The sequence below is a fragment of the Cucurbita pepo genome, chromosome 4 (genome assembly GCF_057944985.1).
Source record: "Cucurbita pepo subsp. pepo isolate OVF chromosome 4, ASM5794498v1, whole genome shotgun sequence".
NCBI classification, from domain to species: domain Eukaryota; kingdom Viridiplantae; phylum Streptophyta; class Magnoliopsida; order Cucurbitales; family Cucurbitaceae; genus Cucurbita; species Cucurbita pepo.
In genome coordinates, this window is record NC_141801.1 from 8730431 (window position 1) to 8754893 (window position 24463).

The 24463-nt window shown below is 35.1% G+C and overlaps 3 protein-coding genes across 5 annotated transcripts in view; 2 read left to right on the top strand and 1 right to left on the bottom strand.

Moving 5' to 3' along the window:
- The first annotated feature begins 9545 nt into the window (after positions 1-9545).
- LOC111794031 (low-specificity L-threonine aldolase 1) lies at positions 9546-14886 on the top strand. The gene is made up of 11 exons (XM_023676137.2): positions 9546-9643; positions 9798-9841; positions 9956-10407; positions 11126-11237; positions 11366-11416; positions 11517-11588; positions 12401-12533; positions 12625-12683; positions 12784-12884; positions 14430-14496; positions 14700-14886. Exons 3-11 carry the CDS (start codon positions 9965-9967, stop codon positions 14736-14738), a joined length of 1077 nt encoding a protein of 358 aa, XP_023531905.2. The 5' UTR covers positions 9546-9643; positions 9798-9841; positions 9956-9964; the 3' UTR covers positions 14739-14886.
- A 2432-nt stretch (positions 14887-17318) lies between these two features.
- On the top strand, positions 17319-20922 carry LOC111792612 (low-specificity L-threonine aldolase 1). Of its 2 annotated transcripts, XM_023674126.2 has the most exons (10): positions 17319-17464; positions 18277-18728; positions 18817-18928; positions 19078-19128; positions 19228-19299; positions 19735-19867; positions 19953-20011; positions 20363-20463; positions 20553-20619; positions 20707-20922. In XM_023674126.2, exons 2-10 carry the CDS (start codon positions 18280-18282, stop codon positions 20743-20745), a joined length of 1083 nt encoding a protein of 360 aa, XP_023529894.2. In that variant the 5' UTR covers positions 17319-17464; positions 18277-18279; the 3' UTR covers positions 20746-20922. The 2 variants fall into 2 exon arrangements, with proteins under 2 accessions (XP_023529894.2, XP_023529895.2); XM_023674127.2 differs by lacking the exons at positions 20363-20463; positions 20553-20619.
- A 682-nt stretch (positions 20923-21604) lies between these two features.
- LOC111793081 (exportin-4 protein) overlaps positions 21605-24463 on the bottom strand; it is a 32434-nt gene continuing 29575 nt past the window's right edge. For both annotated transcript variants that reach the window (XM_023674801.2, XM_087123448.1), the window contains exons 28-32: positions 24315-24392; positions 24119-24232; positions 23459-23655; positions 22488-22557; positions 21605-22276 (exon numbers count right to left, since the gene is read on the bottom strand). In XM_023674801.2, coding sequence (XP_023530569.2) covers positions 22088-22276; positions 22488-22557; positions 23459-23655; positions 24119-24232; positions 24315-24392 — 648 coding nt within the window. In that variant the 3' untranslated portion in view covers positions 21605-22087. The remainder of the gene's footprint in view (positions 22277-22487; positions 22558-23458; positions 23656-24118; positions 24233-24314; positions 24393-24463) is intronic.

Below are 24463 nucleotides of genomic sequence, written 5' to 3' on the forward strand. Positions count from 1 at the left end.
ATTTAATTAATTAATTAATTTAAAAAAATAAAAAAATAAACCTTTTCCCATCTCTCTCCACTAACCTCTCATCCCTTTCCACAATTATTTCTCCTCTGCCATCTACGCTGCAAAAAAAGAAACACAAAATCTGACAAAAAAAAAAAAAAAAAAGAAACAGAAAACAACCATCTTCAGATTTGAGAAGAAGTATTTGAACAGATTGCCGATTTAGAGATTTTTGTCAATTATTACGGTAAAATTCTATCTCAGAACTCCTTTTCCTTTATAGTTATGCTTATAAGAAATTAATTTAGGACCAAATCTTCTTTACTATCTTACCGTATGTAATAATCAGATCCCATGTTCAATTAATTAGATTTTTTTTAGCATGGGGAGTGATAGGAAATAAGGTTAGAATCAATATAATTTTAGCTGGCAGATCCATGAATCTGTAAGATAATAGCCAAATTAAAATTGGCCAATAATATAGATTTATAGAAGGAAAATAAATATAGAATTAGAGTAATATCTTATTTACAGTTGTTTACAAAACTGAGAATCTATTTACATAATATGGGAATGAAAATAATTACCATGAGGGAGGAGAGAAGATTGAGGGAAGATTTGTTAAACAGAATTTAAAAATATAACAGGAGATATGAGAGGGCATGAAACTCCATTAAATTATGTCTAACAGTAAATATCAGAATTTTAACAAGGTAAATTAGAGAAATAATTGTATAGAGTTCAAACTTGAAACTGATGTTATGGGCTCACATAGGTTGGCTTGGATTTCAAAGGACGGAATCGAACTTTCAGTAAGGATATATACGTGACAACGACTTAAGCTAGCCAGGTAAGTGACCTTACTATCGGCAAGGTTATATTTGATGTTGACACGTGCCCTGTGGTTCTGCACGTGTCATATATATTGATATGTGTGAATTGTCTGAGGATCGATATGCTTCCTATATGTTATGTTATGTTATGTTATGTTATGTTATTATATGTGGATTGTATGATAATAATTATGGTACGATGTGCTCTAGGAGATGTTTGAGATAGGGTACGAGAAGGATGCACAAAACGAAATGTAACGATAGGAGTAAGATACGTTCATGAAATGTTAGAGTTAGGTTACATACCGGAGTGCTATGGATAGGAGAGATTGATGAAAGAATACGGTTGGGTTATGGGTAGAAAGGGATAGGTTTGTGATAGATTGATAGAACGATATCGTTAGGGTACGTTCTTGTGACGATATGACCAAGGTACGTCACGTAATGATATGTCTGTGATAGGTATAGGAACGTTAAGGCTATGGTAAGTTAGAGAACGATATGACTATGAAGTGTTTACGTTATGACTTGGTTATGATATGATACATTGTATGCTAGATTATTGTGCTTAAGTACGAAATCATGTGAACGTGAATATATGTTATTTATTTTGCTTAGTTGATGTGATATGAATGCATGTGACGATGTGTGACCCTTGTACGATTATGGCTTGTTGTATGAGTATTGTAATGTAACTGAATGAATTGTATGACATGAAATACGGTAAATTGCATGATACATAACCCCCGCTAGGAATATGTATGATATGTAACAGAATGAGAAAGAGAATGACATGTAAGCATGAAAATGTGACACGGGGTTATGTTCATTAAATGATGACTGTAGGACTAGTGGGACCTCATGCATATTGTGTGATCATGCATTTGGGGGGATACCCCTATCCCATCACGAGGGTACGGACGCGTACATCCAAATGGCAGGACAACGATCGTTATGCCCTGCATAGCGCTGCCGTGACGATTTTAGTTTTAACGGGTCCCGGTGGGCCCCCAGAGCATGCCCACCGGCTAGGGACAGTGGCCCAGCGGTGTGCGAACTAGCTGGTGAGCTCATACTCGCACGTATGGGCTGCGTGTAGAGTATATGGTACACGTCCACGATTACCTGTTAGGATTACACCGTAGGGAAAATGAAACGAAACGAAACGAAAACGAAACTAAACGAAACGAAACGAAATGAAACGAAACGAAAGATAGGTCCCATCATTTCATTGCATGTGATTGTTGCATTTAACCCCAATAGTGGGGTCACTTACTGAGTATTTCTTTAAATACTCAGGCCATGTGCTACTACATTTTTCAGGTTAAGGCAAGACATTCCTGTACGGCTGACGACGGCATCGCAACTCGAGATCATGGCACATGCATAAGATAGTGGTATTTATTTTCTTAGACTTAGGATAGAATAGGATGTTTTAAACTTAAACGCTTATTTATTTTATTTCGGGTCTTTTGTTGTGTCGTTTTAAAGATGTTTTCGAAACACGTAAGTCCATGGCTGTGTTTTTAAGTTAAAGGTTATGTTTTATGGAATTTAAATGAAGTCTTCCGCATTCAATGTTTATGGTATGTATACAGTAGCGACCTTAAATTAAGTAGAAAATTCGGGTCGTTACAAGGTCCACCAACCATAGTAAACAAATAACAGTAGTGGAACGATGCTTAACAATCTCAATTCGTCTCTCGGAAGCAATAAACACAAATAGATTAACGCTAAGCCATCATCAAGGCACCATAAATACACACAATGATCAAATTGACTATAAGTGTACTTGTGCTCCACCCTGAAGTGATCAAACTTCTTGAAATGTTGGCGAAGAGATTGCTTTAACCCAGACAAAGATTTCTTCCATCTGCATACCAAATATTGTTGCCCAACTACTCGAAAACCAACTAGCTATGCCATATATATTTCTTCTTCCAAATATCCATGCAAGAAAGTAGTTTTAACGTTGAGATCTGCAAGCTCAAGATTAAATTGAACAACCAAAACCATCAAAATCCAAATGGAAGATAGCTTTATGCGCATAGCCTTTAGCCACAAGTCGACCGTATAACGTATGCTAGAAGAGTCTTCCTTCTGTGCATATACCCATTTACAACCAATCTATTTTATTAATTTATTGGCAAAAAAAAAAATAATAATATTTTTGTGAGACCGGGATATACGCATGAGATCATGAACACGTTTTATGTAAAAGTACTCACAATTACCATCTTAAAATAGTCTAATCAATGACTTGGACCCATCCATTCTTCTCTTCATTTAGAACGATCATTTGTATCACAAATAAATTTAGTATAATGACTCATACCCAAGTTTTGGATCAGGATTCGAAATTCGGATTCAACCTCTGATGGCCTTGACATTCTTCAGCGACATGGTCACGTTACTAAAAACTATGTCTACATACTAATAAGAGTCATCGAAAAAAGGGGCACCAGCTTGTTGGTATATGTAGTAACTTTCAATTCTTTATCATCCGATCCTCAAGATCACTTTCATTCGAATATAGTTCTAATTCATTCATATACCTCTTTGTTATTCGGGTGTTAAAAATTAAAGCATTAGCTTTTGTGACTCGGGAATCCATTAAAAGAGAATCCCATATTGTATAGTTCTTTAATTCTCTAATCATATTTGAGCATTTCTTGAGAAACTTCACTGATTTTTGTATAAAAATTCCTTTATTCCTCTCCCAATCCGTCACGGAGTTTTCTTTCATTACTCTTTCACAAGCAAGTCTCTTTCAAAAAAGGGGACAAATACAACAACAAAAATTCGACAACTTTTCATATTTTTTGTCGGAGTCCACTGTCTATTCATATGTTCTAAGTTAACTTTGATTCCTTCAATAATTTTATGAATTCAAATCAACTTTAACTTTTGAGTCACTATTTACATCTTCCAAGCAATCATAAGAGTCGGGAACGAGTCACTATTTTCGAGTTGTCTTATCCATAGATGATGGTCAAGCTAGCACTCACCATGTTGTTCCCACTTGATAGAGATAAATCTTTGAGGTTGTGTCGCAGCATCGAATACCAGTTCGTGTTGCGTAGGCTAAGCTAGCTATCCAAGGCTGTGAATAACAAAAACCGTTCGCCTAGAGTTTCGAGTAAAGCCCGTGGTCTCTTATTAGGTTAAGGATGTGATGAGGGCGTACAAGTGAGTTGTTTACTGTATATATATTTATATACTCACCCTTTCTTTGTCAGGAGTTCGTAGGCTACTGGTTGAGGTAGAGAAGCATTTGAGAGCTGAGCAGTCATAGAGGGGCTCGTTCCAGAGTGTTAGTATGTCTTTGTATTTGAGTCTTTTGTATTTTATTTTGTAATTGTATCCCAAACCCATTTTTCCCATTTGTAATAAATTTGACATCGAGACTGTGCGACGTGCATATGATAGATTCGCATTTAATTTAGTAGTATAAGTTAGTATAGGTTGAATTGTATTTTCGGTTAGTAGACCTTATAGGTTGGATTTCATTTTCATTTAGTAGTATAGGTTAGTATAAGTTGAATTGTATTTCCATTTAGTAGTATATAGGTCAGCACATGAAGTTTCATTATGTATTGTTTTCGTTTATTTATTTTCTTTATATTAGTTTTATTCCAAAGTAATAAATGAAACATGCAAAATTTAATGTCGACGTTATTGTATGTACCATAACGACCTTAGGTAGAAAATTTAGGGTCATTACAAATTATCTCATTCATAACTTGACTAATTCAAATCCCAACAACTTACATCTAACTTGACCAACTCGAACCCCAAAACACGAGATTGCATGGGACTTACACAATTGACGAAACGAAGGGTTACAGAACAAGACTTACTTGAAATATAAATATAAATATTTCCCGTATCTTTATCAACGTCCATATTTTATTCTCGACAATACTAATATTCGTTCTATCTTTTAATTTTAAAAATACAAGCTTTGATAGCAATATAGGGTATCTAATGCTTGTTTTTTGCTATGTTCTTGAAGGATATATGCTTTGTATTTAATTGTTTCCCTAATAAATGAGATATGCTCTATTATTGGTTCATAATCATTATTACCCTTAAACTATGGTTCAAAAAGCAATGTGAAACACTTTATTATACTTCAAGGGTTCTTTTTTATTTAGTAGAGGCATAGTGACTTGACTCGAATAATATAAAAATCTTCCCCACGATCTTATAGAAAAACAAAAATAATTTTGTATTTAATCTTTCAGGGTTAGTAAGCGTTTAACGTTTACTATGTCATAATCTAGTCAATTTCCCATATAAGATTTAGAAAATTTGACGATTTTTATACTGCTTAATCCATTGTTTTGTTCGAGAGTTAGGATTGGTCGTATTCTTGAATTTAGAATGAAAAGAGGAGTCATGCTTCCTCGAGATGCTCACAACGTTAGTTAGTGCTTCTATGGCTGAGATTGAGATTTTTTTTTCTTCGAAACTGGAAGACGAGAAAGGGTTTTGTGTAACTTGTTTTCTAGCCTCACTCGTAGCTCGTAGAATAGATCATTCATACTTCCATTGGGAATAGACACTTTTGCCTCGGATGAAATAACATCCGCTTGCATTGAGTCTCCATTGTGTAGCTTAAAATAAAATTATCCAAAATATTTTCGGATCTTGGACTCGAGGTGTAACGACCCAGATCCACCGCTAGCAGATATTATTCTCTTTGGGTTTTTTCTTTCGGGCTTGCCTTCAAGGTTTTAAAACGTATCTGCTAGGGGAAGGTTTCACACCCTTATAAATGGTGGTTTGTTCTCCTCCCCAACCAATGTGGGACATCACGATCCACCCCCCTTCGGGGCCAAGCAATGTGAAACTATGGTTTCCTAAGCATCACGATGTCCCACATTGGTGGGGGAGGAGAACAAACCATCATTTATAAGGGTGTGGAAACCTTCCCCTAGTAGACGCGTTTTAAAGCCTTGAGGGGAAGCCTGAAAGAGAAAGCTCAAAGAGGACAATGTCTGCTAGCGGTGGATCTGGGCCGTTACACGAGGCGTTAAAATTAAAGTGTTTCAGAGAGCTCCCTTGACAATCAAAGTATTGTTATGACACCAGAGTAAAGGTATATGAATAAACTAATACCGTATTCTATGTCTAATATCTTATATTCTTTGTTTGAAATAAATCCATTGATATCATTCTTGTTCCTTTTGAAATGCTCTAATATCATATAATTTCTTGGAGCACCATATTCGTGGGAAAATCTTCCCATTGACAATTGCCTCCATTTCATATAAATCATTTAAAATATATTCTCTTTAATTGCTCAAGGACGTAAGAGTTTTTTTAATATTTATCACATATGGTTATGTGTGTGTATATATATATGTATGTATTATATGTGTATGTATACACATACAATCATATATATTTATTTATTTATACGTTGTTATTTGAAGATGTATTTTCAATATTCTCCCAATTCTCTATGACGGTACATACCAGAAGTCATATTTTTCATGATATTCTCTCTTGTTCTTCATGTTCTTCATTTAGATGAAGTGTGCGAGTTTTGCGATCCTAACAATTGATACCATAGTTAGAAGACAGATCAAGGTTGATGAATTTGATTTTAGTTTATGAAATATGAAAATTAAAGATTCTTTGTATTAGAAAATTTTTTATGAACTTTGTTTCGGGTGAAGTTGGATTCTTTACCCAAGATTTGTGGGAATTAATTTTGAATATGAAATTAAACTGTTGAGTTTGATGTTATCTTTACCCATGTTATGAGATATTGTTGTTGTGATGAGTAGTTACTTAGGATTTGAGAAATTGAAGTTTGAGAAAATTTGAGATGTACTTCTCAACAAGAGCATTCAAAAACGAAAAATTGGGAATTCATTGGGCAGTACTCTCAGGGTTGACCGAAGGGAAAGAATAAATCGAAGAGCTGAAACAAATATTGTCAAAAAAAAAGAAAAAAAGGAGAAAATCTCTAAACAGACCAAATGTAACGTGTTGAAATTGTGGAGAGATAAGACACTTTCACACCGATTATACAAACCAAAGAAGAAGCAGAATCATTATCAATCACAAATCTTAAGACGATAATAATTCTATAAATTCAATAGAACATACTAGGGATGATCTAATCCTTAGGGTAGAAAACTCCGGTGCATTTTTTCATTCATCTCGAAACAAGGAATTGTTTCGAAATTTCAAATATGAAAATTTCGAGAAGGTGTATCTTGACAACCACAAAGTCTTGAAGATGGAAGGAAAGGAGAATATTTGCATATATACTCTAGTAGTAAATCGGTGGACACGGAAGAATGTTAGATATATTTCTAGTCTAAAAAAGAATTTGATCTTTATTAGTCTATTCGACCACAGGTTATGCAATAGGGATTGGAAAGAGTTTGTGGAAGATTGTGAACGGTGATAGGACGTGACATAAAATCTTGAACCTTATACACCACTCGAGGGAGTATAAACATGGATACTATTATTGAGAGTGCTTCTAGTTCAAGTATATGACACATTGGAATTAGACATATGAACGTTAAAGAAAGAAGATACTAATTGTAAAAGGAATTTTAGAAAGTTTGGAATATGTTAATACGAGTCTCTCTGAGAGCTGTTTTTTGAGTTAACAAAAACTTGTTAGACTCGTAAAGGTTTCTAGATAATCGAAGAAAGTATGATTGAAAATGGTTTATATAGATGTTTAGGATACCATCTCCAATTTCGTCACTTGGTGGATCTAAGTTTTACGTCACTTTCATTGATGATTTCAGTAGAAAGGTATGAATTTATTTCTTAAAACACAAGTCATATGTGTTTGCCACTTTTGAAAAGCTGAAGCTGAAAATCAGATCGGTTTGAAGATTAAATGTCTAATGTCTAACAATCGAGGAGAGTGACAAATGTGGATTAAAAGCATTTTGGGCAATCGAGGGAATCAGATTAGTGAGCATAAGGACCCTACTATGTGCATGACATGACTAATTGCATGGCCTTGAGCTCTGCTTTTCAGTCCACACAGAGTTGGATGTGTGGTATTTCCCTCTCACACGATGCACATGGACCCACTAGACAGGCTCGTATTTGTACTATGTGGGCCTATTTCGTTGAACTAATGCACGTTCATGCCATTGGACATCACAGAGGGAAAAAGCTCACATGATATCATGGAGAACATAAACATCGTAACGTACGCATCTGTATTAATCATAACAGGGAATATCCCCATACACATAGCACACATAAATGCAAGAAGTTTCCATAACTTAAATTCATGACATATGTTTAAGATACAAATCTTACCTCCTTTCATTCATGACATAACCTGCATTTAAATTATACATGCATAATACTTATCTCATCTTTTATAATTAGCTACATGGTTTCTAGGGCTATTCGTCGTATATCATTGATAACATATTATACAAAACCTGGCATAATTATTTCATAGTATAACTTATAACCTGACATAATTATATCATAGCATAACTTATAACATGACATCAGATAACATAGCGTTATGTCAACATAACCTAACATAACATAGCTCCATGACATAGCATAAACATATCGTAAGCGTAAGATAATACATGTCATACAATCATAGAATATGACACATGTAGGGTCACAAGACATGCATCGTTCATACAACAATCAAACATCCAACTAAGCCAACAGTACGATGACTTACCTGGATAACTTAAGCTATTGTCGTTAATTTATCCTTAGAGCTAGACTGATCCTATCTCTTAAAGTCCAAGTTAGAACAGGTTGAGTGGCTTAATCTACCTAATGCTCATACTTAAACTCCCTAATTTTAGCTTAGACACCTTAAATTACCCACGATTATTCGATTATTCGAGGAAACCTCCAACGAAAAATAGACATTATTCCTTCTTTTCTCTCGATCGATCATAACGGTTACCTACATTCCACGAAATTGTGCACCACAAATAGGAGCTAATAAAGAGACTTGCAGTCCCATAGAAATACATTACAATCCCCGTGGAAAAAAAAAATTATTTGTTGAGATGGAAATAAAGATATCAAGTCCCTACCAAGATAACTTGAAGTTCTAACCAACAAAAACCCTAATGAACCTAAAGAAAAGGATAAAGGCCAAGTAGAAATTGCTAATTTTTCGAGATACGTTGAAGTCATCTTAAATGCCTTTGAGAATATCAAAATCGACTATGGGAGGGTTAAAATGGTAGGAAACAAATCCCGAGGCTTTAAAAAGTCAGAGTTGAGCCAAATAAGTTTGCCCAACTCTACTGTAGTTGAGGTTAGTCGAGAAGCAAGCCATGCACATGTGGATGGCTTCAGGTCGACTAGAGTGTTTCGAGTAGGTTAGGGCATGTTGAGTCGAGGCGCGAGTATGGTTGGGTCACGAGTCAATTTGAGTATGGTTGGGTAGGGTCGATTATAGACCTCCGGTCGTGGGTTGTGCCGGTATTAGGCTGCAGGCTTGGACCGCGGTTGAGTCATCGATCTAGAGGTGTTAAGGATGTGGGCTGTGAGACCGACAATGAATAAGTAAAAGAGCTAGCTTGAACAAACAAAAAAAATTATTCATTTCAATAAACGTGGAGACAGTTTATTAGTTCTTAATAGGTTGATTCCAAAGAATCAAATAAAGTTAAAAAGTTGATATTACACCACCAATGGATATGAATCGAGTCTCATATTCTTTTTTTGTTTTCTTCAAAATAGATTCCCTTATTCATATTCTTTCAGGACACCCAAAAGCACTTCAAATATCGAACAAGACAAATCCAAATGATCGTGGGAAGCGTGAAGCCTCAGATCTTTTGGTAGTTTCTTACCATACAAATTCATTTCGATTTTTGTTTTTGCTTCTTCATGTTCTTCAATTGTTTCTCTCCTCAAAAGCATATGATAAATGAGTATTTTTGTGTCTTTTTTTTCGATAATATATTGAGAAAAAACTATAAATTTCATTTACAGCTCAATCCAAATCGTGGGTTTCATCCGTTTCGTCGATATCTAAGGTGAGTAAAATTTTTATGTTTTTGTGAGTGACGTAGTTAGTAGATTTGAACCTCCAACTTTTTGGGAGATAATTAATCCAATTGTTTTTTTTGTCCATCTCTTTGACAACATAGTTGGTGAAGATGGTGAGTAGAAAGGTGGACTTACGATCCGACACAGTGACGAAACCGACTGATTCGATGCGAGCTGCAATGGCGATCGCGGAGGTTGATGACGATGTGTTGGGGTACGACCCGATAGCCTTGCAGTTGGAAGAAGAGATGGCAAAGTTGACGGGGAAAGAGGCAGCTTTATTTGTTCCATCAGGCACAATGGGGAATCTCATAAGTGTTCTTGTACATTGTGACATTAGAGGGAGTGAAGTGATTCTTGGAGACAATTCCCATATCCACATATTGGAAAATGGAGGCATTGCTACCATTGGAGGAGTTCATCCAAGAACAGTCAAGAACAATGATGATGGAACAATAGATATTGATTTGATCGAAGCTGCCATTAGAAATCCTAAGGGAGAGCTGTTCTTTCCAACAACAAGGCTTATCTGTTTGGAGAATACTCATGCCAAGTAAGGATGCTAAACTTTTAAGATTAAATTATAGGTTTGGTTTTTTTAAAAAATATCTACCGCTGGTAAATTTGTCTGTTTTGGCTCGTTATGTATCATTGTCAGTTTCGCGGTTTTAAAACATGTCTACTAGGGAGAGAGTTTAGCCCTACTCCGACTAGTGTCTCGTACCATCCAGTGACTGACTCTGATACCATTTCTAACTGTCCAAGCCCAATGTTAGCAGATATTATCTGCTTTGACTGTTACAAATGGTACCAGAGTCAGTCACTGGACGGTGTGAGACATTGGTTGGAGTAGGGCTATACCCTCCCCTAGTAGATGTGTTTTAGAATCGTGAGGCTAACAGCTATATGTAGCGGGGCAAAAACGGACAATATCTGTTAGTAGTGAGCTTGAGCTATTACAATATATTATTTAGAACTATATAAATTAAGATGGTAGTGTTACTGTTTGTTTAGACCATAATTTTTTACCCATTTGTCACCATTTTAATTAGGTTAATGATGCTATTAAACGATGACACGTACGCTCTCTGATTTTATGCATGATTCATAGCGTTACTTTTCATCTTATTTTACGGGAAAAAAAAATCTTTAAAGGTATTTTTCGGAACAAATTCAAAATTTATTTGCATAACTTAAACGTACCCAAAAGTTTAAGGGTATTTTAAACTGTTTACCCAACTTTTAATTGGTTCGGATGAATGAAAATGCAGTTCTGGTGGCAAATGCCTTCCCGTGGAATATATTGATGAAGTTGGAGAGTTAGCTAAGAAACATGGCCTTAAACTTCACATTGACGGAGCTCGTATTTTCAATGCTTCGATTGTAAGTATTCTATAATTATATATATAAACAATGTCCTTGATGCCCCTATAGAATATTCGTATAAAAGTAATTTTTTTTTTTAATAAAAAGTTAACCTTACAAAAGAGAATTTTAAACATTATTTCCAGGCACTTGGTGTTTCAGTTGATCGATTGGTACAAACGGCTGACTCAGTATCAGTAAGTTCAAGTGTATCGTGTTCTAAATTTTAATATAGGAACAAATTCAACCATCGTAATACATTCTTATATCTCACGACTTTTATTTTTAACTCATTAGGTATGTCTATCGAAAGGTTTGGGTGCACCTGTTGGGTCAGTTATCGTTGGCTCCCAAAGCTTCATTGCCAAGGTAACGTTTTGAATTTATAGTCATTGATGGCTTTGATTTTTTCGATTTTTTTAATAACCATTTTTTAATTTTAAAAAGTTAAGAAAAGTGTACCGAAATTAAAATAAAAATTTGAGAAGTTAAATACAATAAAGTTAGAGAAATGGAAATAAAAATATTTAAAGAGAGAATATTAAATAAACTTAACAAAATGTATTAGTCAAAGAAAAAAAAAGTTAGGTTGAAAAAAATAAATTAAATTAAGATCTTTCTTCAAATAAAAAATAATTTGAATTAATATTTTTTTTATAAATAAAACTTGATTAGATAAATTATTCGAAAATAACTTTTTACAGCATCGGAGCAAATGAAGGTACATGAATGAACTAAGACAATATTGAAAGGAAAACGATCTTGAGAATATGATACTTTAGAAATTATTAAAAGAATTGAAAATTACTAATTATACCAACAACGTGCACTTCTTTTTCGGTGGTTCAATCATAGAAACTCCAAATTTAAGTATATTTTGCTTTGAACAATTTTATATTGAGTGACGTACTAAAATTTTTCTAAGAAATATGTAAGTGGGGACAAAACATGCTGAAATGACCAATTTTTTTAGAAAGTGACCCATTCAAAGAATTTTACTGAATAGTTTTGAAACGACATGTTCAGAGAATTTTCTTTAAAAGTACGTGAGTGATGACAAAATATCCTAAAATGACTCATGTTATCTGTCGGGTCTATTGATTATCAAATCTAGATTAGAAAAACGTATAATTTAGAAAGTATTTCTTGTTTGATATCGATGGTTGAACGTATAATATTAGGCTAAAAGGGTAAGAAAAACATTGGGAGGAGGAATGAGGCAGATAGGCATCCTTTGTGCAGCTGCGCTTATTGCTGTCAAAGACAATGTCCCAAAACTTGCCACTGATCATCACAATGCCAAGCTCCTAGCTAGTAACATTATATGCTCTTCTTCATTCTTTTCAATTATTTACCTTTCTTTGTTCTCTTATATAGTCTCGTCTTCTGGGTTAATATTATACAGGTGGATTGAACCAAATCAACGGAGTGAAGGTGGATCCAAAATCAGTTGAAACAAACATTGTGAGTATCTTTCGATAAAATTAGTATGATATCACGCAACATTATTATCATCAAACATTTTTAAAATCGGATTAAATTGATTTGTGTGATATGATATTAGATATTCTTTGAGATGGAAGAAGATAGCAAAATTTCAGTGGAAACATTGTGTAAAAGCTTGGAAGAACGTGGGATTTTTATGATGCTAGACGGCAAAACAAGGTGTATCCTAAAATCCTAACCCTTTGATCTTTTTATGTTCTTATATTCTTTAATACTCAATTTTCAGTTTAGGATAGCTTTTGTTGAACATTTGCATATGCCCTTTGGAGGAGCATATAAGTGGTGGGGTTTAGAACAATTGCAAAAAGTGTTTGTAATACTTTTTTGCTTTTGGTTGGGAAACACTCCAAATTACTTTTTAAAAAGCATAGAATTTAGAACAAACTTATAAAAAAAATACCAAACATACCCTTTTAGGGACGTCTATGGAGTGGGGCGGAGATGAGGAACTGTCTTTACCGTCTATTTTATACCAAACATACCCTTTTAGGGACGTCTATGGAGTGGGGCGGAGATGAGGAACTCTCTTTAACGTCTATTTTAATCTCTATTCCTGCGAAGTTTAACATGTTTTTTTTCTTGTTTTAAACATGGAGACAGAGATAGAGATTTTTTTCTTCTTTGTAATATCTTTTTTTAAGATTTGTTGGTTTTAAAGAATCTTTGTAATTGATATCATTTTTTAATATAATTTTACTTGAAAGTGAGATCCCATATTGATTGAGAGAAGAACGAAACATTATTTATAAAGGTGTGGAAACCTCTCTCTAGCAAACACGTCTTAAAAACCTTAGGAGAAACTCGAAAGGAGAAACATTTTTTATAAGAGTGTGGAAACCTCTCTCGAGTAGACTCATCTTAGAAACTTTGAGGGAAAGCTTGAAAGGGAAAGCTGCTTGTGGTGTGTTGGGCCTTGAAATGGGCGGATTGTGAGATCCCTTATCGGTTGGGGAAGAGAACGGAGCATTCTTTGTAAGGGTGTTGGGGAGAAGAATGAAGCATTCTTTGTAAGGGTGTTGGGGAAGAGGATAGAGCATTCTTTGTAAGGGTGTTCGGAGGAGAACGGAGCATTCTTTGTAAGGGAGTGAAAACCACTCTTTAGTAGACGCGTTTTAAAAACCTTAAGAGGGAGCCTTAGGAAAATCTATAAATTCTATAAGATAATTGTGAGATCCCACATCAATGGGAGAGAATAACGAGTGCCATCGAGGACACCGGGCCCTGATGGGAGTGGATTGTGAGATCCCACATTTGTTGGGAGGAGAACGAAACATTCTTTACAGTGTGAAAACCTATCTCTAGAAGACGCGTTTTAAAAACTTTGAGAGGAAGCCCAGAAAAGAACGTTGGGCCATGAATGAGGTGGATTGTGAGATCCCACGTTGGTTGGGGAGAAGAACAAAACATTTTTTTACAAGAGTGCCTAAGACGCATTTTAATGAGGGATTATGCCCGAAAGGAGCACGTATGATGTATGCCTAAAATCTTTGCTACAATCCCAAGTTTTATTATATTAATCCAAGACCAAAGTAACATTGACAAAATATAGCTCGAGGCATGTAGTTTGTCTCTAAAGTCGCTTAACTTATAGTTACTATTAGGTCTGAATCTTTACCTTATATATTTATAACATAATGTTTTTAAATAAATATATTCAATTCTTTTTTTTATTTATATATTAAAAAAATTAAACTTTACTTGCAGGGCTCGAATGGTTCTCCACCATCAAATCTCGACGAGTGACGTGGAGTATACTTTATCTTGTTTTCAGGTGACCATTATCGACTCATTCTTTAAATATTCTAATTATATTTCTCAAACGGTTTAATATCGTGAATTATGTAGTGACAATTTATATTGATAATTACATTTTCATTCATAATTTTTAAAGAAATCATCGGTTCATAAAACGATTTCGATACAAATTAAGAATGAGTTTTCACACCTTTCCCAATTCTTTGGTGGGTTTTGCAGCAAACTCTGAGTGGAATAGCAGCGGTAGATGGCAACTAATCAAGAACTTATGAAGCAATGTTGCTGCTTAATCCTTGTATGCTCAATATATGTATATGCATATGGGAAATAATGTGCCTATTGTTGGTGTGTAGAACACTTCTAATCCCTACATATCATTCCAATAAATATGGTCTCTCTTGTAAAACTGAATTGGTATCATCACATCGATTGGAGAGGGGAACAAGTGCCAGCAAGGACGCTAGGCCTCGAAGGAAGATGAATTATAAGATCCTATATCGATTGGAGAGGGGAACGAGTCTCAGCGAGGACGCTAAGCTCTGAAGGAGGGTGAATTGTGAGATCCCACATCAGTTGGAGAGAGAAACGAAACATTCTTTATAAGGGTGTGGAAATCTCTCCCTAGCATACGCGCTTTAAAAATCTTGAGGAGAAACCCGAAAGAGAACAATATTTGCTAGCGGAGGACTTGGGCTCTTAGCAATAAGTGTAAGAAGTGACTCGTGTGTTATCTTTTCCTTGTGGTGGGATCAGATCTTAGATTGTCGGATCAAATTTTTCCATTGGGTTTTGAAACCGAGTAGGGCTCAGACTTTGTTAAATAATACTTGTAGGGATCACTAGAACGCGTAAGCATGCGAGCATATCTTGTCTTAGGCAATTAGGATATGCATGTTTAAGACTCTAGAATAGCTATTTGGATGAGAATGCTATATGTGTTAAGAAAAATTACCAAAATGTCCCTAGGATGAGAATTTACAATGCACGGTGATTTCTATGTTTTCCATTGTGTTAGAATGGAGGATAGGATATTGCGATCTGTGCTCTATACGATTGATGAATACTATTTCTTCGTTGAGTTTGCGTGTAGGCTTATATTATGATTTTTTGTTCATTAGATGATCGATAGGAATCTCTGCTCTAACAAAGCATGCATGTGTGAACCATGTTAAGACTAGGACGCTAGAAGTAAGGTGATATTTATGTTGACTGAGGACAATACGTTTCTAATAAACCTAGTACATCAGGATCAAGAGTGAGAGTAATCAGAGATTGGATTAGCCCAGAGGAGTTGATCCCGAGCATCACGAGAACACGAGATGAGATTTATATCGCACAGATGACCTAAGAACTTAAGAGACCTCCACGACAAGGATGACTTAAAAAGCTTAACAGGCTTATTAGTAGTAAGAATAATGTTATCACAACCTATTATGTATGCAGAGAAATCAAGGCTGATGTCGCAGTTTCGTAAACTAATCTTGAGGAGAGACTTCGAACCACATGGGTAGCTAGCTCTTCTATTGCATGTAGAAACGAGTCAAGACTAACACCACGATTCTGTAAACCACGAGTCAAGTCTTCTATTTTAAGTTGAATGTTTCTATTGCGCATAGAAATGAGTCAAGGCTAACATCACAATTCCATAAATCGGTCTTGGAAATAGACTTAGGGCTACACATGTAGTTATCTTAATATGAGTGTCTCTATTGCATGCAGAAATGAGTAAAGGCTAACGTTGCAATTTCGTAAATCAATCCTAAAAAGAGACTTGAGACTACGTAAGTAGATGTTAGGGTGAGTACTTCTATTCCGTGTAGAAACCGGTCAAAGATTGAGGCCACGATTCCGTAAACCGGTCCTAAAGAGGGCCTTGGGACAACACTGGTAGTTGACTTAAAGATGGTTGTTTCTAGAACTTTGAAACCTACATAGAAGCTCATATAGATGTACGATTAGACCCGAACTTTCTTGAGCCTAGAGAAAAGCTCGTGAAAACCTATTAGGGATTGAATGCCATGAAAACCTACAAGTAGATTGTTTACTGAGTATTTTTATACTTACCACTTTCCCTTATTTTTTCTTTCAAGTATTTGCAGACTATCGGTCGAGGTGGGAAGTGTTCAAAAGTTGCGTAGTCACGTAGTGGATTGTTTCGTTCTCCGTCTATTTTTAGTGTTAAAAGTTTAAATAGTGTCCATCCAATAAATAAACCGAAATCTTTTAAAATTTAAGTGCATGCTTATCTATATAACTTTTCAATAAAATTTTAAAAATAAATATGTCACATTTAACTTTACCCTTATTTGATTGGAAGTTAGTATAAAGTATATAATACGTGATGCACTCATAATGCCCTTAAAAGCCAAACTTTATTGATCCTTATCCTTAGCAATTAACATGTCATATATAAGTATTATACATTAATCTATAATTATTTAACAATAATCTCGAATAATTATGCATAGTATTTCTTTTCTGAAAAGGTTGAATGCATGTACGGTTCGCATACTCGTGCATGGACCCATTAGATGGGCTCGTATACGTACCTTCTAAACCAGATTACGGGTTAGCGCACGCTCATATTGTAGAAGAAAAAAGAAATAGCACATATGATATCATGGTGTAAGCGTCTGTATATGTAATCCGTTTACTTGACATATGATATACAACATGCGTGAGGTCTTATATTAAAGATCATAATTTAGTGAAACGATACTCATAATACATCCCGAAGATATCCCGAAGATATTAAAAGAAAAAAAAGAAGAAAATTTGAAATTGTTATGTGGAAAAAGTGGAGCAGCCAGCAAAGTTGGATCAGCTTTTCTCAATATTAGTGTAATATATATTATAATTCAAAATCCCACCCAAATTCCAACACCAAAAGGGCTATTAATTTCAAACCTTACCTTCAATTTCCTCCAGCTTTGTGGGTGTTTCCTAGGATCAAATACTGGTCGTGTAATTTCCTTATCCAAAAGGTTAGAACAACAAAACCTTCATTTTTTTGTTATGTTTTCTTCCCGACTCGTTGTCTCTATTATCGTTTTGTTGTTAGTTGATGATTGCTCGTCGTTTTACCTGTTATCTTGTATGTAGGTATGTTTCGTTATGCAGCTCGATCATATTGATTTTCTCGTGTTTAAATTCAATAGGTTTCCCCTTTTTCTTTTTTCTTTGTTTTTGAAGTTCGCTAGCGTTTTTGCCTTGCTAAGTGCGAGGTTGAAGCGTTATTGGACTAAAGCTTATACTTTCGTGTTCGTGATTGTTTTTATTTGGGTTTTTTTTTTCTTTTCATTTCTATTTTTTAAGGTATAAATTTTGGAAAAAAAAAAGTTTTCAAGGAACTTTTTGCTAGCATCATTTTTTTTTTCCAGGAATTAGTAAAAACATATTTAGTGGACTTATTTTTTGAAAAATATAATTTTTTTTTTTTTTGAAAAGAAGCTCACTAGTAAGAAAACAAGATCATAGCGGTGGTGTGCTTGAGCTCTTACAAATGGTATCATAGCTAGTTACTAGACGGTGCGAGACACTAATCGGAGTATGATTAGACCCTCTCCATAGCAGACATATTTTAAAACAGTGAAGCTGATAATATGTAACAGGTCAAAGTGGACAATGTCTATTAAGAATGGAAATTTTTTTGAAATTTCATCCTTTTCAAGTATTTAACTTTTTAATTAAAATACAAAAGTAAAAACAAAATTATAAAAAAGTTTTCTTGAGAAAACAAAAAAACCAAATGGTTATCAAAAAAAAATTTAAATGTTCGAACTCTATGATGATATAGTTGATGAAGATGGTGAAAAGAAATGTGGATTTACGATCTGACACTGTCACGAAGCCAACCGAAGCAATGCGATCTGCAATGGCGATTGCGGAGGTAGACGACGATGTGTTGGGCAATGATCCTTTAGCCCTCAAATTAGAAACAGAGATGGCAAAGTTGATGGGGAAAGAGGCAGCTCTATTTGTTCCATCAGGCACAATGGGGAATCTCATAAGTGTTCTTGTACATTGTGACATTAGAGGGAGTGAAGTGATTCTTGGAGACAATTCCCATATCCACGTCTATGAAAATGGAGGCATTGCTACCATTGGAGGAGTCCATTCAAGAACAGTCAAGAACAAAGATGATGGAACAATGGACATTGATTTGATCGAAGCTGCCATTAGAAATCCTGAGGGAGAGCTGTTCTTCCCAACAACAAGGCTCATTTGTTTAGAGAATACACATGCCAAGTAAGATAAGTGAAAACTTTGATGAGTATCATTTTTTGGTTGAAAGAAAAGTCGATGATTACGAGTGAAAACTTTGATTACGATGCAGTTCTGGTGGCAAATGTCTTCCCGTAGAATATATTGATAAGGTTGGAGAGTTAGCTAAGAAACATGATCTGAAACTTCATATCGATGGAGCTCGTATTTTCAACGCTTCAATTGTGAGTATTTCCTAATATATATATAAAAAAAAAAAAAGTTGATGAGCCTTTCTTGAGTTCGAGTATATAATAATTTAGTAATCTATAGATTTTATCTTTGACCCATTTTTTCTTACATAGTTACGAGATTTTTCAAATGTTATTTTTAGGCACTTGGTGTTTCAGTTGATCGATTGGTACAAGCGGCTGACTCAGTATCAGTAAGTTTAAGTGTAATGTGCAAAACTTTAATGTAGGGAGAAAATTCAGCTATAACAATACATCATTTCGTCTCACAACTTTTATTTTTTACTCGTTAGGTGTGTCTATCAAAAGGTTTAGGTGCACCCGTTGGGTCAGTTATTGTTGGCTCTAAAAGCTTCATTGTCAAGGTATTGTTTTGAATTTTTAGTCACTAATGTCAGCAGAAGTCACTTTAAATGACCAAATCGTTCATATGTAGTCAAATTTTTTACAAAGGATCTAAGTAAAAGAACTATTTGCTTACATTAAAAGCATTCATATTGAAATGACTCGTGTTGGTTAAATCATACTCAAAGGACCCATATTGAATTTTCATAAAAAAATACGTGAGTAATGACAAATCATGTTCAAATGACTCAGGTTTGTCTGCAGGAATAGTCTTTATAAGTAACCTAACCATGTCGTAGGACAATATCAGGGCCATAAATGTTGAATCTCAATTCTAAATCCTAATCTAAATTCTGGGCATGGATCGTTACAAGTAATTAATAAAAAAAAATTTATAATTTAAAAAGTATTTCTCGTTTGATAATGATTGTTGAAATGGTCGAGTATGGTATTAGGCTAAAAGGGTACGAAAAACATTGGGAGGAGGAATGAGGCAGATAGGCATCCTTTGTGCAGCTGCGCTTGTTGCTATCAAAGACAATGTCCCAAAACTTGCAACCGATCATCACAATGCCAAGCTCCTAGCTAGTAACATTACATGCTCTTCTTCATTCTTTTCAATTATTCATCTTTTTCTTTTCGTCTTATATCTCGTGGAGTTAATATTATACAGGTGGATTGAACCAAATCAACGGATTAGTGGTGGATCCAAAATCAGTTGAAACAAACATCGTGAGTATTTTTATCAAAATTTTATAATTTCTTTAGTTTAGATTTCTTTAAAGAACCTGTCGGAGTATCAACACGAACATGCCATAAACAATTATTTATTTCTTTATTATTATAAATACCATAATTACATATAAACTTATAATCTCTTAGATAATTAGAGATATTAATTTAACGTGCAATAACTTACACTTAAATGGAGCGGAAATGGGAGAGCTTGTTAGCTAAACGTGATCGAAGATGAGATTATATTTTCTGTTTGATCTCCCACCCAGTTTCACACCCCGCCTAGCTCTCATTTAACTTCATGTTATTTAATGAAATTTATAGTAATTGTTTTTGTTGTATGATTAGATATTTCTTGAGATCGAACAAGACTCCAAAATCTCAGTAGAGTCACTGTGTAAGAACTTGGAAGAACATGGCATTCTTCTAATGCAAGAAAATTCATCAAGGTCTCATCTATAACCTCAAACATTTAGTTACAAAATATTTAATTCAATCTTTTATTTATAAAAAAAATTCAAAACCAAAACTTTTGCAGGATTAGAATTGTTGTTCATCATCAAATATCAGCAAGTGATGTTAATTACACCATAAATTGCATTAAGGTGATGATCAAGATTTAATAGTTTAATGATTCTTGTTTAAACTTAATTATATGTCACTAATACACTCTTCATTTGGGACTTTTGCAGCAATTTGTTTGTGGGTATCCACTTCAAAATGGCTACTAATCACACAAAGCTCTCTATCTATTTATGTGGAATTTGCTATCAATTGTGAAGCAATAAAATGTTGCTTTTCAATCTTCATGCTCATATCATTTGCTATTGTAAACAACTTATGGCACATTTCTAATCCCCATATTAATTATAAAGTTTGTTCTCCGATCTAAACTACGAATTCTTTTTCAGGTCTAAAATTTAAACCGTACTACACATTATGCTTCAAAATTAGGTTAAACCGCTCACCATGTCATAAGTTATATATGAACTTGTACAAGAGTAGATACACATATTTGAAAAAAATATAATAAACTCATTGACATATCAATGATTCAATAAATAAAAGTATGAATGGTAAAAAATGGCACAAAATAAAACAAGAAAAACCCGAGAAGAAGAAAAAAGAGTGAAGATATTGGCTACAAGAGCCAACATACTTTGGGTAAGATATCTATGAAAGTAAATGGAAACGTTAATGGAGGAACGCTATAGAGAAGGAAAAATCAATTCAGAGTTGCTCAGTTAGGCGAGACTCATCGAGCAATTACCGCTTATTTGCGTCTACATCTCACTCTTTCAAATTTTGTATGGTTCAAGTAGAATGCAACTCGAATGTGCATGCAACCTACCATAGTGAACACGTACCACCATAAATTGAGTTCAACACCTATTCAACCATTTTCTAAGTGCTTTGAGGTAAATAAAGAACACAATTCTAATGACTTCAAACGTTTTTATCTTATATCTATGTATAAAAATCGAAGATTTATTTATGAACTCTTCTTCTAGATTGATTTTATGAAGATGTGTGGTGAACCAATCTTTTTACAGTGTCGAATCTTATGCTTATGCTAAGCTAAGCGATCAATTAAGTCAGGAAGAATAGTCTTGAAAACATCAATCTCCAAACCTTTGTTCTCAATTACAAGTTTGTAGAGATGAAAACAAAACTATAAGAGAGCAAAACTATACAATCACCTTCAAATTGTGCAAATATCAAGAATAATGTTCTAAACTAAACTAAAATTGCATCACATTCCAGCCTAACCACAGCCAAAGAACATAAAATGGGGATTATTTTCCAACACCAAACCAAAGCCAATAATGCACCATATTTAGAGAAACAACTGAGAGCTTTTTCAGCAGAAATCCTTCAAAGTTTAAATTTGTTCTTACCTGAAACAAGGGCATCAGAAATTGTAGTTCATCTCCTTGCAAGAGTGAAGAGAGCAGCTAGCTGAAGCCTTCTCGTGCTCAATCTTCATAGCAACACTGCCAGCATCTGTTTCTAACTTCTGGCTGAGGATAATTTTGGAGAATGCACCATGACAGAACGAATTATATCAAGATATCAAACTGTCCTCAAAAAACCACGAACATCAATAAGGAAGTTGTGTAAATTTTTCCTAAATCTCTGGGAATTTATACGATCAAGCACAGAAGAAAGCTGGTTTGCACTGGTCAGAGTATGCAAGGCATTTGCAATCCTCGACTTGAATGTTGGATTATCCTGCCTCTCTATTAACTGTGTGGCTAATTTCTGTGACAAAAAACAATTATTGATTTAACTAAGAGCGTGGCAGAGGAGATCATAAAAGCAGAAACTGATAAATGCCTCTATAAATGGCCTATCCAGCTTCCATATCCACAGATTTGGCCAAATGTTCAAAGCAACCATATGTTAAAGAAAAATCAACAGATACTTCAAAGTTCATAGAATGGTATGGGACAACTTTATTAATGCAGATTACCTGGTATAGTCCTTGATCACATAGAATTAGAGGAAAGAGAGCGTCGGCTGCATTCCCCACCAGGTCAGGGCTGGTACAACATAGAACAGAATAAAATGTCAGCCTGTGTTCTTTAAATGTGATGGAAGCTTGTATATTGAGAAACTCAGTTTTTTGTAAAACGATTATTATAAGTAAATCTAACATAATCCATCCGCTTAAGCTTTTATTTAATTTGGTATCAGGCTGGAGGTTTTATATTCAATCCCCTCTAATGTCATTTTCTCTCCCGTATGTATACTCTATATTATATATATAATATGTGTTGAAAATATATTTATACTAAACTGGGCGGGACGAGAAATATAATTCCATTCCAGCCCCATTTATCTAACTGAGAAAAAATGTTCCCCACTCCCTCCTCCATTCCTTGTCTAAACGGAGAATCCCCTCCTCGTTCGGGGCGGGTCCGGGTAAAATGGACATTTCTATCTGAACTATACTCGCGGCAACTTGCCAGAGAGATTGCAAAGAAACATGATGGAGAGAGGATTCGAGGGCTTCAATGCGGGAGAAAAGAGAGGAGATGGTAGTATGGTGGACGACTTGGGGAAGTTTTTGCTCACAAAAGCACTTTTGACTTTTGGGGATTGGGGTGTTGAAATTGGTAATGCAATTGAAATTTCTGGGTACGAAGACTTGGGTACTGAGAATAGTGCTGAAATTGGGCAGATTGAAGGATTTGAAAAACAAGAGCTTGAAGAAGAGGGTCAGAGGGAGACAGCAGCGGCGGAGAGGGGTGGTGGGTTTGAAAGCAGGGAGTCGCGAAATCGCCACCGTAGCAACAGGCGGGGGGAAGATGGTTCCGGAGGAGATGGGTTTGATGAGGATAGTGATGAGAGGCCTTATAACTCAACAAATATGATCAGAAAAATGTCTTCAAGATTACATTTAATCACATGAATAATAGGCAAGTTGAGGTGTCTGTTTACCTGTAATCCTCAAAAAGAAGCAACTGCAGTAGAGACTTGAGGAATCCGCTCAGAACACCTTCCTGCACAGCTTCACCTACGTCCTTTCTCGTAATCACTTGAGAGTCCAATCCAAGATTACCCGCAGCGATTTCCTTTAAGTGGTATGAAGCAAGCGATTTCAGAGCCTTGAGACACATATCAACAACTTCTATGTCCTGCCAAATCGGGGAAAGAGTGAGAGAATGAAATATGAACAAGCACTTGAAAATTCAAGAACGTTATGGTGCTAGATTTTGCTCCAACAATTTGTGACATTGAATTTGAGTCCAAACAAGAAGAAAATGAAGTTAATTATCTTTTGTCCAACATTTTGTGGTGCTACAATGTACTCCAACTATTGGTGACACTGAATCCAAACAATAGAAAAATGAAAATGAAGTTCATTATCTTTTCCCAGCATTTGCTCACACCGACTCCAATCGAATAACATTCTGGCTAGTACGCAATGGAAGTCTCATTCAGATCATTTTCATTAGTATAACTCTATTTGATTGATTGATGTTAATATCAAAGCTTCTCACGCTATCAAGGTTTCGATGTACGTTCAAGTCCATCAACCGAACACCAACAATATAAGTTCATGTCTTATCTGGAAATCATTGCCAATCATTCATGTACCTGATGATGGAGACCAAAGTCCAGAGTCCTAAGAACTTGAGCAAAAGCTTCATGATTCAGTTTTGCAACAGTTTCAGGATAAACCTCAAGCAAATGCGACAACAAAGAGAAGTACTGCAGAGGAGCAGAGTATAACATCATCCTTATGCACAATGGTGTAGATTGTCGTTATTTCAACAGAATAAGAAGAACTTACATCCCGGCAAAGCTTTGGGTATTTCAACAAATCCAAAGATATCAAAGGACTAATTATGTGGAGACCGAAGTACACGACCTGCAAAAACAGGTGTTGAAAACACGGTACAAGCCTATTATTAATGTATTGATTTGACTCACAGGCTGCAA